Below are 16,721 nucleotides of genomic sequence, written 5' to 3'. Positions count from 1 at the left end.
GGGTATTTTTACAGAAGGCAGCGTAGACCTGCAGTAAGAAGCTTATTGGACGTATGTTGCAAGCTTGACTGTTCAATTTTATATTTACTAATACTGAAGAGCACGGGCAATACTAAGGTGTGGTTGACGTAGCCCCTTCTTTCCTTTTCACACGATTGGATCTAAAGTAGCAAAACAAGTATGGATTTTTATTTAAACTCTTTGTATTTTGAACCTATCCATTCTGAGAGAAATGAGTAACAAACATATTTGCCCGATGGATATGTTTTGGATATGGTATACATGGCAGAACTCTTGTTGTTGTTTTTTGTAAATAATTGACTAATTGTTTTGTGGTTGGTTGGCTTTCTCTTTCTTTCTTGAAGTACTTTATCAGCTGCCAATCTTACGTTTATTTCTTAGAAGTGCATAATATTGTTTTGACGGTGATAATATTTTTGTCTTTCTATGTGTTTCGAAATTTAATAAGTAATTAAAAAGCAAAACACAAAAAAGCTGTGGCAGATAGAAAACTGGAGAAGCCAAAATTCCTATCTGAAATTCATAAAGCTTTCAATGAATAGCTCAGCCATGATCATGAGACTCTTAATCTCAGGGATCTGGGTTTGAGCCCCAGGTTGGGCAAGATTCCTGCATTGCAGGGGGTTGGACTAAATGACCCTCATGGCCCCTTCCAACGGTACAGTTCTATGATTCTATGAATATCAGCCCTTGATGGCTATATACCAGCCCCAGGATGTGACTCTGAATACCAGTTCTTGGGGCAATAAAGACCACAGTTGTTCCCTATGTCCCATCTGTAGGCCTCCCAGAGGCATCTGAGTTGTGAAAAATGGTCCTAGACTAGATAGGTCAGCTACAACAGAGCGCTTCTTATGTTATTTATAATATAACTGAGGATTTAAGATTTTAACGTTGTTACCTGATTCAAACCCTTGGGGTGGAACAGCCTGTAATTCAGAGAAATAAATATTCCAAAATTGTGTTGTGTAAGGTAACCAGCCTCATATAAGCACTGGAGGGGGGTGGGTTATTGTGTTGTTGTTTTTATACTGATTATGTATTTTGTGGTTTTATATTTTGATTTTATTCTGTGAACTGCCCTGAGACCTCTGGGTATAGGGCGGTATATAAATTCAATAAATAAATTCAATAAATAAAATAAATTCTTGAGTCTAATTAAAGCATGAAAGGGGTTAAAGCCATAGAGTAAACTGTCCTGCACGGCTTAGTCTGTGCCACTTCCCCTCACCGTGGAAGGAAATGGGCCACCAAGCCTTTCGTTCTCCCATTTTGCATGTAAGTAAGTATGTGAGGAGCTCTGAGCTGCTTGCTCCCGCCAGTCACATGGCTTTAACCATCCTCTTTTGTTTCAGTCAAGAACGGAGCCTGAAACCAGCATTTTCTCTATACCAATAGTTTAGGCACTTTTACCTTTTGTAACCAACCAACATTTAACTTCCTGTGCACCTTTATTCTGACCTTTGAAGAATTTGGTAAGTAAACTACTTGATCACTTACCGAATGCGTGGTCATTTTCTATTCTAGGGTAGTGGGATACTTTGGAAGGAATTATTCAAACCAGGCATTTTTTAGTACAATAGAAAGGGCACGTTTTAAAGGCTGTACAGCGTATATTTCCATATTTTCCTTTGCTACATGTTATGAAACATTAAGTATCTGTTGGGGTTTTCTCAGCAAGGAGCGCTTTCCTCAGACTTGGGTCTGGGCTTCCTAGGATCCAGACAAATGCAATCATCAGAAATCTGGACAAAGGATAAGTGCAACCCTCTCCATGCTTTCCCAAACACACCTTTATTTAGTTGGCAGAACAAAACTGAGAAATACATCCATGACTTGATTCCCTAGGTGAGAGTCTATATTGATCTTACTCAGCTCCCACTGCAACATTTTCAAAGGTGTTTGCACTATTCAAAGGCATTTTATTCAAAGGTGCATAAAATAAACTAGCTATAATGATTATTATGACAGACTAAGAACAATTATCATCAAGAGATAGGAACCATCATCTCCCTAATCTACAATATCATGGAGCAGTGGTGTATCATATGAAAACCATCACAAAAAAACTCAGTTCTATAGCTTTTAATCAAGATTCTTAGTACATTTTGCAACGTTAATAAAGGGGAGATCTTTTCTGTCTTGACAGAATGTGCTATTTGTTCATTTAATTTCATTTCACTTCTAATTTGTATACCGCCTTTCTATATTGCTACACACAAGGCGGTTCAAAAATACATTGGCCACATAGGTTAAATACAAATAACAATAACAATAATAATAATAATAATAAACATTAGCATTAACACATTGGCTCATGAATGCGGAAATTATTAGTAGTAGCATCTGAAAAATGATAAACATTTGAGTATGTTTATTACCCATCTGCTTTCAGCAAATACTACCTGAATTTATGCGTCAATAACTCTTGACAGATTATTATATATGCTGTGCTGCTTAAGTTGTTTAGGGCAGCCCACTAACTTGTAAAACTATTTCTGTATTACAGCCGATGCCAACCTGATGCCCCACAGTATGTTCTGGTCTCTCCCTCCCATCATCCCCAGCTTCTTCTACTGCATTCTCCAGGAAGATCTTCTCCACCTCCATGACGATTAGCCTTGGAAAACAGGCTTCCCCCTGCCACCGCCCATTATCAAACTGCGGCAGGACAGCCTTTTGGGCAAGTAGGCACAGCACACAGGAAAGGCAAACCCCAACAGATGGCTTTTTACAAACCTAATTGGCGGGGTGGGTGGGTATGTGTGGCCTCCAGCAGAAGGCTTTTCACAAGCAGAAACAGAAGCCCCATACTGCAGGCTAGCAGTTCATCACCCTTGTTTTATATGGTACCTGTTTCATCTCCCTCCTCGTCTACTGTCACAACCTCCTATCCGACTTTCTAGTACCACACCTTGGCCTTCTCACCTCCACCCAGAATTCTGCCACCAAAACCACTCGTCTCTTTTCACCTTCAGACCATGGAAGAGCCTTCCTGAAATCCTCATGGATCCAGCAAGAGGTCCCATTCCTTGCAATAAAAGCCACCAACGTCGCTGTTCTCAGTTGCCTGAAGGTTTCCTGCTATCTCAGATAACTCTGCCCTTTCTCCTTCTCACAGCTAAAGCTCCCTCCTAGAACACTTATCTGTGCTTTTCTCCTCCTTCAAATCTTTCCCCGAAAACACCTGTGATGGCAAAGCCAAGTATGTGTGATCAAAGTAAGCGTACGCTCCCAATTACCCTCATCCGCCATCTTTATCCCCCCTCCCTCCCGTTTCAAATTTTAGATTGCTAACTGCTCAGGCCGAGGGCCTTTCTTTGTTACTCCATAAAGTGCAATGGTGTTATATAGTAATACATACAAGTGTCATATTTAAAGGCACTGATAAGCACTCTCGTTTTTGACCCTGTCTGATGCAAGAAATGGACCCTGTTCTCTCCTCCCCTTCCACGACTCCAGTCAGCGCATGACTAGGGTTCAGGGTTGCGCCTGAAGCCCCATTTCCAACCTTGATGTGTTGAGCAAAAGGAATGATAGGTGCTATGTGCCAGGGTGTCATGTGCATGCACTGATTTTCCTTCATGCTTCCAGTGAACATGCGGAGACTGGGAGGAAGGCACAGGAGGCCTTGACCAATCACACACAGACTGAAGACACAGAGGGAAGAGCTACAGAAGATCTACATCAGGGGTCAGCAAACTTTTTCAGCAGGGGGCCAGTCCACTCTCCCTCAGGCCTTATGGGGGGGCTGGACTATATTTTGAAAAAAATATACTATATGAATGAATTCCTATGCCCCACAAATAACCCAGAGATGCATTTTAAATAAAAGGACACATTCTGCTCATGTAAAAACACGCTGATTCCTGGAGCATCCATGGGCCAGATTTAGAAGGTGATTGGGCCGGATCCGACCCCCGGGCCTTAGTTTGCCTACCCATGATCTACGTCATCACTGATGGGTGTGTAGTTCTTATATGTACTAAAGGAGCTGCTTTCTTGACAAAAGATGGTCTTCTTTTCCTAGCCAGTAAGGGTAAATGGACGGGACGCGGGTGGCGCTGTGGGTTAAAGCCTCAGCGCCTAGGACGTGCCAATCGAAAGGTCGGCGGTTCGAATCCCCGTGGCGGGGTGCACTCCTGTCGTTCAGTCCCAGCGCCTGCCAACCTAGCAGTTCGAAAGCACCCCCGGGTGCAAGTAGATAAATAGGGACCGCTTACCAGCAGGAAGGTAAACGGTGCTCCGTGTGCTGCGCTGGCTCACCAGATGCAGCTTGTCACGCTGGCCACGTGACCCGGAAGTGTCTGTGGACAGCGCTGGCTCCCGGCCTCTTGAGTGAGATGAGCGCACAACCCTAGAGTCTGGCAAGACTGGCCCGTACGGGCAGGGGTACCTTTACCTTTACCTTTAAGGGTAAATGACCCCCAATTTCATTGAGACGTCTAAAATAATACCAATGCTCAGCTTAGCCCAGAGCTCTGCAGATTGACTGCCAAGCACACAGAGGCCCCTGCAATTCCAAGAGCGCCCCCCACTGACTTATTTGCGCCATACTTTCTCTGATGAAAACCAAACTCACACATGACTTACAAATAAATGCCAACAAAATTAAAACAATCCTAAAAATAAAACAAAGCTAATGAATAGCAGCAGACTTCAGTGCAAGGGACTGTTGAACATTTGAAGTTCGTTGGCAGAGGTTAACTACAAATAACTACAAAAAATACTATATATATATATATATATATATATATTCATTGGGTGCAGTGCACTTGAATCCTAAATATATCTAATGTTGCCAAATATATATTTCTGACAAGACACCAGCTCTATAGGTTTTCAATGAGAGGCTGTTAAACAAGTAAAGCAATCCTTTTTTGCATAAATTCAAAGGAACATTGCTTTAACAAAGCATATTTAATACGGGGTGCATAAAAGAGAAGGAAATCCCATCAGATCCCATGAAAGCAGTAGTAAGTAGAAGAACACTTAGGCATCACTGTAGTATCACACCAGTCCCTTATTATATGAATAGTTATTCTTGATTTTTCCCCCCAAAAGCAAATTCATTTACTGTAACAACTTCCAAGACGTTAAGGAAATCTCTCTACATAATGGGTTAATGGTGGCACGTTATGGAAATGCCTTCCCTGCTACGTGTCACAAAGTATGCTCACTTCTCCAAAAGGAGCAAATGCACGTGATATTTTAATATGCTTTAAGAGCGCAATGTGTCTCTTGGGAAATATAAGCCACAGGTTCTTCCAACAAAAATGTGGCAGCTAAAACAAATGCTTCACTGGTAAGTGTAGAATATGAGGACAATATTAGAATGAGACTCTGGTGGAGAGATGGGTTTTCTCACTTTTTCTAGTCAACGAGAGATCTCATTCCCAAAGCCGTCCATTCTGCAAAGTGCAACCACCATGTTAAGACATCAGCAGCTGAGGATTCATGATAACTATTATTACATATGTTTGCATGTAGAAGCCAATTTCCGTGATTAGCATTCATCGCTCATCTTGTTTGGCTGTGCTGTCTGGCAGGTGCTGGGAGGTGTGAATACAGATGGATCACTTATCCCAAGCTTTAGATCAAAGAATCGGGTGGAGGTTGTCACGCTGTAGTTCCTGGTGTAGGTCTCCTGCACTGGGTAACAGTCTTTGACTGTATAAACGCCAACCCAGGTTTCAGCTGTAACAAAGCACAAAGTATGAGTTTATATAGGGGAAGCATTGATAATTTTCAAGTTTTCATTATGCCAGCAAGAAGAAGTCATTTCCCCCCCCCCAAATGAAGGGTTAATGCTACAATCCTCAAACCCGTTTGGTCTGGAAATAACTCCCATCAGTTTCTGTGGGATTGCTTTGCAGAAATTCTTGGGAGAATTGTGGCCCCAAAAGATACAGAGACTTGCTTTAAACTTAAGCTGTTTTTCAACTTAAAAGTCAATGCTAATTGAGCTCTTTTTGGATCTGCAGAGGATTATAAACTTAAATTGCTTAACCAGGTATAACCACGGACAACCAGAACCCTGGTTACACGCAGGTACTGGTGCCCAAAAATGCTATCTTCTCACGGCTAGTTACAACATATAAAATCATTTTAAACCATATCAAATGTCAAACAATACACCAGTAACAACATGTTTCCCTTCTGTGATCCATTTCCATCCGCTAACCCCTCTCTCTCTCTCTCAAAAAGAGAAAAGGCCCCTCCCAATTAATTTATTAACCAAAGTATGCTTACATTTCCTAGCTGGTTTTCTGTCGGACCATTCCTGTACCATAATTTGGTCCCCAGGTCCTCCAATGTAGTTCTGATCTTCGTAGGTTGAGTTGTCGGGAATATCATAAGGATCCCACGGCTCAGTCAAGGCAATCTTGGAACACAGCTTTGTCACTTGCTCAATCTGAAACATCACCGTGTCTTTATAGAGGTAGATATATTCAAAAAATCTGAAAGAAGCAGACCAAGAGCAAAGGTAATATCTGTGAATTCTTGGGTGTGCATCATTACGTGACAGATTGTGCACATCGACCCCAGAGATTTAAACTGGCTCATGGGAGCCCTTAGGACTGTAGTTCTTGGGGGGGGGGGTTTCAAATAGAGTTTAAACACCGTTGGCGGACCTCAATTCCAAGGAGTCTTGGGTAAACCCATGGACCAGCCAGATGGGCGGGGTATAAATAATAAATTATTATAATTATATATAATTTCTGCTTACTGCATTAATATTTGCATTTACGTAAACTGCTCTGTGAGTTTCACCTGGAAAGAAGTACCTAACTGTTTTCAATATATACATAACATTATCTGTTAATAACGCTTCCAAAAATATCCGCAAGCAACTGGTGCCTAAACACACAGACTTCCTTTACTATTATAGACTAGCTAAAAATACATTTCTATTTCAAAGAAACAAAAAGTCTAGTTTTAATTGTATTAAGGAAGCAGGTGTGAGTAAAAATCAAGAATGACACATTTATTTTTCACCCAAGGACAGGCCCAAGAAATAATAGCAAGGGGGACAAGACCTGTAAATAATATTGGTTTAAAAATATAGCCTGTCACTGGTACAAGCTCTCTCTTGGTCAGGGAAAGGTCAGTGAACCCACTGAGCATGTTTAGATAACCCTAAGCAGATTTAAAGCACACTTTTATTATTTGCTAGATGACATGAATTCAAAAGCAAGTCAGGTAAAACCTAAAGAGCGAGACACGCATTGCACAGATGCAATTTTGAGCCTAAATAGTAGCAGGAAACTGGAAGGAAATGTCAGTACAGTGGGGCATAATGAAGGAAAAGTTCAAAGACCCGCTCTTGGAATATCCAGTTGCAAAAACCCAGTATATTTTAAGACTGCTCTTCTGGCTACTTTTAAGTATCTCCCAATAAAGAAAATTGCCTCCCCACTCCCTCATCTCCTCTGAACTGGGCTTGCAAACTGGAAGGGAAATGGTGCAAAACAGGCCACAAACTACACTCATCAACAGAGTCCGCACATAAACCATGACTATGTTTGTGCACATGTCAGACAAGTGAAAATATTGGTGATCCATTCTGGATCTTTCAGAAATATCAGAATTTTTGTGGTAGAAGAAGCAGAAGAAGCGTGGGTTTCCCTGTACTGTACATTGTTCTCAATGCCCCTTCCACTATCTCCGTTCCTATCATCACAGGTTAGCCACACGTGTGCCTGCTTCAGCTCAAAGGCAGCCATATTATCCGGTTCAAGAGAAAAGGATTGAAGCACAGCTGTTAGGCAACCATAGCACAGAATCCTCTAACTACCTTCAAGCCAACTTAATAAGCACGATAAATGGGAAAATGGAGAGTTGGGGAATTAAACAACCAGTCAAGTAGAGAAATTGGGCTGTAGACAGAGCTACAGGGTCAGGATTAGCAAGGGAGACCTCCATTGTCCAGTCCTACCCAACAAGGTACAGTCAAATCTGATACAGCCCCGTCAGAGAGTGTAACTTGAGAAAGCGTATTTTGAGCAACTGAAGGTTGTTGAATACCAGATTTAATGGTTTTCATCCAGTGATACTTAACAGTTTTACTCATTTTTAGCAACTGTATATTTCTCATTCATGTGCACCACACAATACACATTGTGGTCCTGAGCTGCAGACTAGGTTTTCTGATAATCACCAATATTATTTTTCCGCCTCTGCCTGAAGAGTTGAGCACCTCTTCTGGGGTTTCTTTCTGACAGATACTACAGGAAAGGACATCTTTGTATCTTTCCCTTGAGCTCTTTTCGGAGAACCTGGCGCCTTTGGAATCCTTACTCCAGATTCAATTTCAGACACATTCCTCCTATCGCCCATATTCCCCACTTCAATCAAAAGACCGCAGGCAACCTTTAAGCATCTCACTCTAGGTCTTCCAACACCTGCTACTATTTACCGCCTCCAGTTCACCACCCTTTCTCGGGGGAGTTCAAAAATCTATATTTACTGTGTTCCCTCTCCAAATATAAGGCGAAGACCATTTACTATAATCCCACCCATCAAACCATCCCAAAGCAAAATGCAAATCTGAAGACGAGGTGATTTGAATCAATTGGTTCCGTCGATTTTGGATTATGCTCTTAGTAAACAGAGTTAAAAGTTAAGAGTGCCGGCAATAAGCTCAATTTATTTTTAAAAATCATGAAGAGTGCAGCTCCCAATACACAGTGTGTCACGAGCATAGCTTGGGATAGCTAACTTGTTTGGCCTGAAAGTTGCATTCTCCTTCAGAGGGTTGCATGCCAGCAGTGGGTACTGCCACATTCTTCCATGCACTGTGTGCATACACCACGCATGTACAAGCACACATGAGGCACTCTTTACCATAGGGGTCGGGAGCCTCAAGTATTCATCAGGGCCAGCTATCCGTGTTGGTCCCACATGAGCCGATAAAAGGACCAAAGAGGTAACTTTTTTTTTTTTAAAAAAAAGATATTTATTAAGATTTTCAAAGTATTACAAAATGAAAAAAGAAAAAAGAAAAATACAAAATAAAAATAGTTAAAAACAATTCCATCTTTCCATTACTTATCTTTCATTTGCTTATTTCCCGGACCTCCTCACACCTCCCTTTTTTGTATTCCAGTTCAATTTGTTAGTTCAGCAAATCCTTTCCCTCTTTGTTTATCCTAGTCTTTAATCTTAAAATATTATAACATTAAATTTTTGCCTGTTAATAATCCATTTTTTCATATTCCTTATAGCATTATAGCTAAAAACCACTTAACTTCTTATCCAACATCATTCTAACATTCATTAATTTTACAGTATTTCTGTAAGTAGACTTTAAACTTTTTCCAGTCTTCTTCCACCGACTCTTCTCCCTGGTCTCGGATTCTGCCGGTCATTTCCGCCAGTTCCATATAGTCCATCACCTTCATCTGCCATTCTTCCAGAGTGGGTAGATCTTGTGTCTTCCAATACTTTGCGATAAGTATTCTTGCTGCTGTTGTGGCATACATAAAGAAAGTTCTATCCTTCTTTGACACCAATTGGCCGACTATGCCCAGGAGAAAGGCCTCTGGTTTCTTCAGGAAGGTATATTTAAATACCTTTTTCATTTCATTATATATCATCTCCCAGAAAGCCTTAATCCTTGGGCACGTCCACCAAAGGTGAAAGAATGTACCTTCAGTTCCTTTACATTTCCAACATTTATTATCGGGCAAATGATAGATTTTTGCAAGCTTGACTGGTGTCATGTACCACCTGTATATCATTTTCATAATATTCTCTCTTAAGGTATTACATGCCGTAAACTTCATACCTGTGGTCCATAACTGTTCCCAGTTAGCCATCATAATGTTATGTCCAACATCCTGTGCCCATTTAATCATAACAGATTTCACTGTTTCATCCTGAGTATTCCATTTCAACAGCAAGTTATACATCCTTGACAAAGTCTTAGCAAAGAGGTAACTTAAAAGGTAAAGGTAAAGGGACCCGTGACCATTAGGTGCAGTCGTGACCGACTCTGGGGTTGTGGCGCTCATCTCGCTTTATTGGCGAGCCGGCATACAGCTTCCGGGTCATGTGGCCAGCATGACTAAGCCGCTTCTGGCGAACCAGAGCAGTGCATGGAAACGCCGTTTACCTTTCCGCCGGAGCGGTACCTATTTATCTACTTGCACTTTGACATGCTTTCGAACTGCTAGATGGGCAGGAGCTGGGACCGAGCAATGGGAGCTCACCCCCATCGCGGGGATTCGAACCACCAACCTTCTGATTGGCAAGTCAAAGTGGGGGGGGGGGAGGTTTGCTTCTGCTTTCTGGCTGAGACTAGTGGCACCTCTCCGAAAGGACAGGCTGCATGTTGCAAGCAAGTGGTAACTTTCAGAAATAATCATCTTTCTTTCTTTTTATCTCCACAAAGGGTGTGTGTATGAGGTGCACAAAATCCATGCATATTTGAATGTTGTCTTTTGTGAAATAGTTCCCATGCATAGAAAAATATTGTGTCAAGAAGGCTAGCCAGAAATCTCGACAGAGTTTTCTACATGCATGTGATTCCCCGACATGACCATGATATCCTGAGAGAGCAGTACAATGTGATCTTTCACCTTGTAGACCAGCCCTTTCCCCATACATTATACAGACCTGAATATTGTTACTTGGACTTCATCCGAGGACACCAGAAAGTTACTTGTTGTAAAATAAACACATTGTCTATATTGCAGTTACCCTGAGTGTCGCACTGCTTCAACGACCAGTAACCAACAGTTATGCCTCCCCAGAGCCAATTTATATGATCAGGAGAATACTTGATGAAGACTGTATCACTTCGGGACGCAAGTGGCGCTTTGGTCTAAACCACTGAGCCTCTTGGGCTTGCCAATCAGAAGGTTGGCGGTTCGAATCCCCGCAACGGGGTGAGCTCCCATTGTTCGGTCCCTGCTCCTGCCAACCTAGCAGTTCGAAAGCACATCAAAGTGCAAGTAGATAAATATGTACCGCTCCGGCGGGAAGGTAAACGGCGTTTCCATGCGCTGCTCTGGTTTGCCAGAAGCGGCTTAGTCATGTGTTTTTTAAAAAAATGTATATTTCAACATCTTTTTCATCTCATTATATATCATTTCCCATAAGTTTTTTACTTTCTTACATTCCCACCACATATGATTAAAAAAAAAACAGAAGCATTTTTACTTGGTATTATAGGTGAGTATATTAATAGACAAGATGTTAAATTATTTTAATATGCAACAACAGCGGCAAGAGTATTGTTAGCCCAGAAATGGAAGCAAGAAGAAATTCCAATGAAAGAAGAATGGCAGACAAAATTAATGGACTACGCAGAATTAGACAAAATGACAGGAAGGATTCAAAACCTGCGGGACCAGAGATTTACAGAAGATTGGAAGAAATATACAAACTATTTGAAGAGCAACTGTAATCAACAAATTACGCTAGTAGGACTACAAGAAGTTTTGTAAGGAGAAATATATGAAATATTGCAAAGTAGAGAAAGAATAGAGATATTAGATATGAGATTTAAAGGTAATAATGAAAGTAAGAAATGTATATTAAGTGGATAGATTGGAAAATTTTCAGATGTGAATGATGAAAGTCAAAAAATTGTATAAGATGTAAAAGTATGTTTAATTATTGTTGAAAATGATATGTTAAAAAAACTAATAAAAATTTATAGATGGTAGATAGATAGATAGATAGATAGATGATAGATAGATAGATAGATAGATAGATAGATAGATAGATATAGATAGAAGTGGCTTAGTCATGCTGGCCACATGCCCCGGAAGCTGTACGTCAGCTCCCTCGGCCAGTAAAGCGAGATGAGCGCCACAACCCCAGAGTCGTCCGCAACTGGCCCTAATGGTCAGGGGTCCCTTACTGTATCACTTTAGGCTGCAGATAGAGCTCTGTATGTTTGAACAATCCACCCCACAAACAAAAGAAACTTCACTTCAGACCTATAGAGGAAGACAAGGCAGAGGGAGAGGCTGAACCCTTCTCCCTGACATACTGGTTTTCAATGTGAAGGAAATGGGAGAGCACTCAAACATGCAACTCTACCAACAGCTTGGTAATCTTTTCCATGATTCTGCTGATTGTAGAAACTGTCCCTTGGAGCTAAAGAATAATGTTTTATTCAACTGCCAAAGTTTTAAGCAGTTGGGTTCTCTCAATTCTGCACTAGCGGGGATGCTGGTATTCCATTTCCTGCTCTTTCATAGTCCTTGCCACAAACCAATTCATGTATCTCTACCAGATTATGTGCCGAGCCAAATTGACTGATGTTGGAGAAAGCAGTGCCAGAGAGCTGGCAGATCTTCCATTAAACTGTGCAGAGTTTGTCCCATCCTTGAGTGCTTAGCTGGACAATGGCCAGAATGACTCAACATCTCCCAAGATCAAAGTTTTCCAGAACTGACTAGTATAATGATCAATAATGCTCCTCTTACCAAATTACTTTCCCCCCACCCCTTCCCAAACTGGTGAATTAAATCTACCACCCACCTTTCAATCATTGTTTGCAAAGGTCAAGAAGGAAGTTATGCCACCAGTTCACTTCACTTCCCCCCTTGATTTCCCCGCCATTCTGGGCCTCCAACGATGGAGCCTCCAGGGTAACTAACTTCTAGCAACCATATTACAGATCTACAAGTTGGGAACCTGGTTCAAGTCAAAAGAGTGTCAATGAAAGATCAGCTGCTCTTGAATCATCTATTGGTGTGAACCAGACATGTTCAACCAGTCAACCGCGATCGACAGGAAGATCCCCGTTGATCCTGGTTGATCGCAGGATCCTGATCGATCGTAGGATTTAAAAAACTGGGGAATGAATGTATCTGCCCCCTGCCCCCCTCACTCTGTCCCTCTGTCGTGTCAAGTGGGCAGCGTTAGGCGTTTTCTCTTGGCGTCTGGGAATATGATGAGTGTTTTTAGCGCTGGATACGTTACTTAGCAATGCAGTTTTTGGTGAGCGATTTATATCATTTCCCCTTTAAAAAAGCACAACTCTGGTCAATCCTCAATGACAATGGGTAGATCACTGCCAGTTTTGTTATACTGGAAGTAGATCCCAGTCTCTTGGGAGTTGGACGGGTCTGGTGTAAACAATAGTGAACATTGTCTCTAGTAAACAGAGCTGGGCGGTGTTCACACTTCTGCAGAGAAATATTGTGATCCCTGGATAACACTCAAGAGTAAGTTACAGATAGGTAGCCGTGTTGGTCTGCCATAGTCAAAACAAAAAAAATTCCTTCCAGTAGCACCTTAAAGACCAACTAAGTTAGTTCTTGGTATGAGCTTTCGTGTGCATGCACACTTCTTCAGATACCTTCAGATACCTTCAGATGCATGCACATGAAAGCTCATACCAAGAACTAACTTAGTTGGTCTCTAAGGTGCTACTGGAAGGAATTTTTTTTTGTTTTGACTCAAGAGTAAGCAATTGAAACTGGTAGGAATTGCTACTAGTGTAGGAAGGATGGGCTTCTTCTACCAGGAGGCAAAAACCCCTGAATCACAATTGAGCAAGCAATATTTCAGATGTAATCCTAAGCAGCTGAAGTTAATGTGATGTTTTCTGAACCAGAACTGTACACCTGAAGGAGCGTCTCCACCCCCATCGTTCAGCCCAGACAATGAGGTCCAGCTCCGAGGGCCTTCTGGCGATTCGCTCACTGCGAGATGTGAGGTTACAGGGACCCAGGCAGAGGGCCTTCTCAGTGGTGGCACCCACCCTGTGGAACGCCCTCCCACCAGATGTCAAGGAAATAAACAACTATCTGACTTTTAGAAGACATCTGAAGGTAGCCCTGTTTAGGGAAATTTGTAATATTTCATGTTTTCTTCTTAATTGTTGGGAGCTGCCCAGAGTGGCTGGGGAAACCCAGCCGGATGGGCGGGGTATAAATAATAAATTATTATTATTATTATTATTATTATTATTATTATTATTATTATTTACTGTAATTTTAATAGAGGAGAAACTATTTGCACCTTTTATAACACATCCTTAAACTTTAGAAACTTAAGAGGCACCTGCTCACACACTGTTTGTTTTGAGAGGTACCTTCTGCTCTCCAGACATTTGCTGTTATATTTTCACTCCGCCATATGGTGCTTCCTTATCAGATCTGAAGCAAGACTGACACAAGTATGCTGGCGGCTTCTAGCTGTGGAGGCCTGGGAGGGAGCGTGGGGGGAACAGGCTAATCCTAGCCCTGACCCTTCCTGCTTCTGACCAGCCCATCACATTCTCAAATCACCAAGTGCAACATACAGCAGTTAATTATTCCATGAAATTTAATTATGGATTTTTTTTAATAACACTCTGCTTCTAAATCTGATTTACTGTGAACTGCTTTGAGAACCATTATTGTTGGAAAGCAGTATATAAATATTGTAAAGCAAACTGCTTTGAGTAGCAGAGAAATATGTTAAATGTCAGAGTCATATATTAATAAATATTATGTGATTGGGTGGACTCAGTTTTGCATCTGATGCATTTCTAAGTATCTATTAAATTATCAGAAAAATGTTCTGAATGGGAGAACTGCAGAAGCAAAAGATGTGGGGAAAGAAGACAAGTAATATATTTCAGATTATCCTGCAAGAACGACAGGCCTCTTCCCTGTTTGCTGCCTAGGGTACCAGAGATACAAACTCAGAAGGGGGAAAATGGGCTGGTTAATATTTTAATGTGTTGACTCTACAATAGGTGGACTATTGTGGTTCTGGTCAAAAGTAATGACACAAATATCTGTCACCATCATAAATCCATACATGGCCAAAATGGAACCATCCACACAGAGGCTTGAGGGAATCTCTAAGTTTGCAAAAAATAGGCTTTGCGTGGGAGAATTGGGAGAGATCTATGCAGGGTTGTGGGTAACTAAAGAAAAAGCCCAGTAAGTGTAGAGTCTTTCCAGTCACTTAGATCCCTACTGGGTGCATGGGTAAGGGTTGATGAAATGGAGTGTCCTGGAAAGGGGCGTGGGTGGCTGGAATCCAAAACAGTAGAAAAACGCGCGCGCGCGATTTGCTGCAATCTGCGCTTGTCAACAGCCTGTTCCACACCCTGCAAGATCTCAGCGACCCGTCCCTGAAAACACCGCCTGCGTTTCGGGGGCTCCACAGGAGCTCCTGCGCAAAGCCCTCCCCGACTTGGGGGTCTTCACGAGCTACATTCCAACGACAGCCCCCCAAATTCAAGCAGCCTGCAGAGAAGAAGGGCAGCCCTGAGAATCGCGCCCAGCGTGGCCGGGGAACTTGGTGCGCTTGTGTCGTCGTTGCTCGGCCGGGGGATCGCGCATCACCCACGCGCTCCCCTACGCAAGACAGCGGCAGGGGAGCGGCGATTGGCTGGTGGCAAGAGGATCCCCATCCCCACCCCATGGAAGGCGCGGCCAAGGGGGGAACAGCCCTCCCCGGAGCCCGCGCGGCAGCTGCTGCGCCCCCGAGAGCGCGCGGGAGAAGCTGCGCCGGGGCGCCTTGCACCTACTTCTTGCAAGGGATGAGCTGCTTCCTCTCCTCCAGGACCCGCAGGCGCTGGTTCTGGCCGTCGTAGGATACGGCTGCCCGGGTGTTCCTGCCGGTGCTGTGGTCGTACACCACCGTGCGCCCTTCCCACTGCAGCGGGGCCTGGCAAGGCACGGCCGGCGGGGCGCTGGCTGCCGTCGGGGCCAGGCTTAAGGCGCCGCCGAGCAGCAGCGCCAGCAGCAGCCGCCGCCCGGGGAAGGCGCCCGGGGCCATGTCCCTCGCCGCGCTCTCCTGCAAGGGCGCCGGGTCGCTGGCTCTCCAAGGGCCCCTTCGGACGGCGAGAGAGGCTGGGGAGCGAGCGCGGGGCCGAGCCTGCTGCTACTGCAGCCAGCCGAGGGACGGGAACTGCAGAGGGAGCCCGCGGCAGCCCAAACGGGCACCGTCTCTTTACCCAACAAGCTCTCTGCTTCCTCTGCGCCAGGGAAGAAGACGAGAGAGCCCTCTCCACTCGCCTTCCTCGGCTTGGAAAGGCAGCAAAACGTCGCCGCCGCGGCATTGCGCTTCCTAACGGCCGCGGAGTAGAAGCGCATCTCGGATGCTGAGCCAAGAGAGGCTCCGGGGCTCCATCGCTTCGCGCGATTATTTTGACACCACAAGGGGTCCTGATCAGCCCGGACCGAGGCCGTGTCGGATGCAGTAATCCTAACGAGGAAAACGAAATGCCTCTCTCCAATGTGTTGTCTCTGCGATTCCTTGGGCGTTCCTAATTGAACGATTTTTTAATACCCCCCCAACAGTATATACTAATCTGGAAACCGCACGTTGCAGAGCCAAAACCCAAATATTGTTGTTATTTCTTAAATTTGTATGTGGCCCTTCATCCGAACATCACAGAGTGGTGCACAACATAAAACTACAAAATGAGAACACAAAATACACAATAAAAACTCGAACCAAAACACCCCACTTCCCACAAACCCGTTTCAAATGACATAGATGATGGACCTGGGTGGTGTCTGTTTACCAAGCTAGTCCTGGAACTAGTGCTTTTCTCTGGGGGGTACGCAAGGGTACGCATACCCCTAAACATTTTGTGAATCTAAGTTTGGCCTCATTGAGGGGCAGTATTTCAATATGAGTAGGAAAATGGGAGTACCCCTAAACATTTTTCAAGAAAAAAAGCACTGGGCACAACATTGGTAAGCCATGATGTAATCTGCATCTTAATATTA

The 16,721-nt window shown here is 43.3% G+C and overlaps 1 protein-coding gene across 1 annotated transcript; it reads right to left on the bottom strand.

Moving 5' to 3' along the window:
- Window positions 1-1,792: 1,792 nt before the first annotated feature.
- On the bottom strand, window positions 1,793-16,144 carry EPDR1 (ependymin related 1). The gene is made up of 3 exons (XM_028750943.2): window positions 15,512-16,144; window positions 6,274-6,482; window positions 1,793-5,718 (listed from the first exon to the last, which is right to left on the bottom strand). Exons 1-3 carry the CDS (start codon window positions 15,760-15,762, stop codon window positions 5,528-5,530), a joined length of 651 nt encoding a protein of 216 aa, XP_028606776.2. The 5' UTR covers window positions 15,763-16,144; the 3' UTR covers window positions 1,793-5,527.
- Between the last annotated feature and the right edge of the window lie 577 nt (window positions 16,145-16,721).

This window comes from Podarcis muralis, chromosome 12 (genome assembly GCF_964188315.1).
Source record: "Podarcis muralis chromosome 12, rPodMur119.hap1.1, whole genome shotgun sequence".
NCBI lineage: Eukaryota > Metazoa > Chordata > Lepidosauria > Squamata > Lacertidae > Podarcis > Podarcis muralis.
This window is presented reverse-complemented; position numbering and strand designations above follow the sequence as displayed.

Coding starts and splice junctions, on each gene's coding strand:
- EPDR1 (XM_028750943.2), bottom strand. CDS start 15,762: ATGGCCCCGGGCGCCTTCCCCGGGCGGCGGCTGCTGCTGGCGCTGCTG. Junction 6,483..15,511: donor CAGCTCATCCCTTGCAAGAA/GTAGGTGCAAGG, acceptor TGCTTCTTTCAG/ATTTTTTGAATATATCTACC. Junction 5,719..6,273: donor CAGAAAACCAGCTAGGAAAT/GTAAGCATACTT, acceptor GCTTTGTTACAG/CTGAAACCTGGGTTGGCGTT.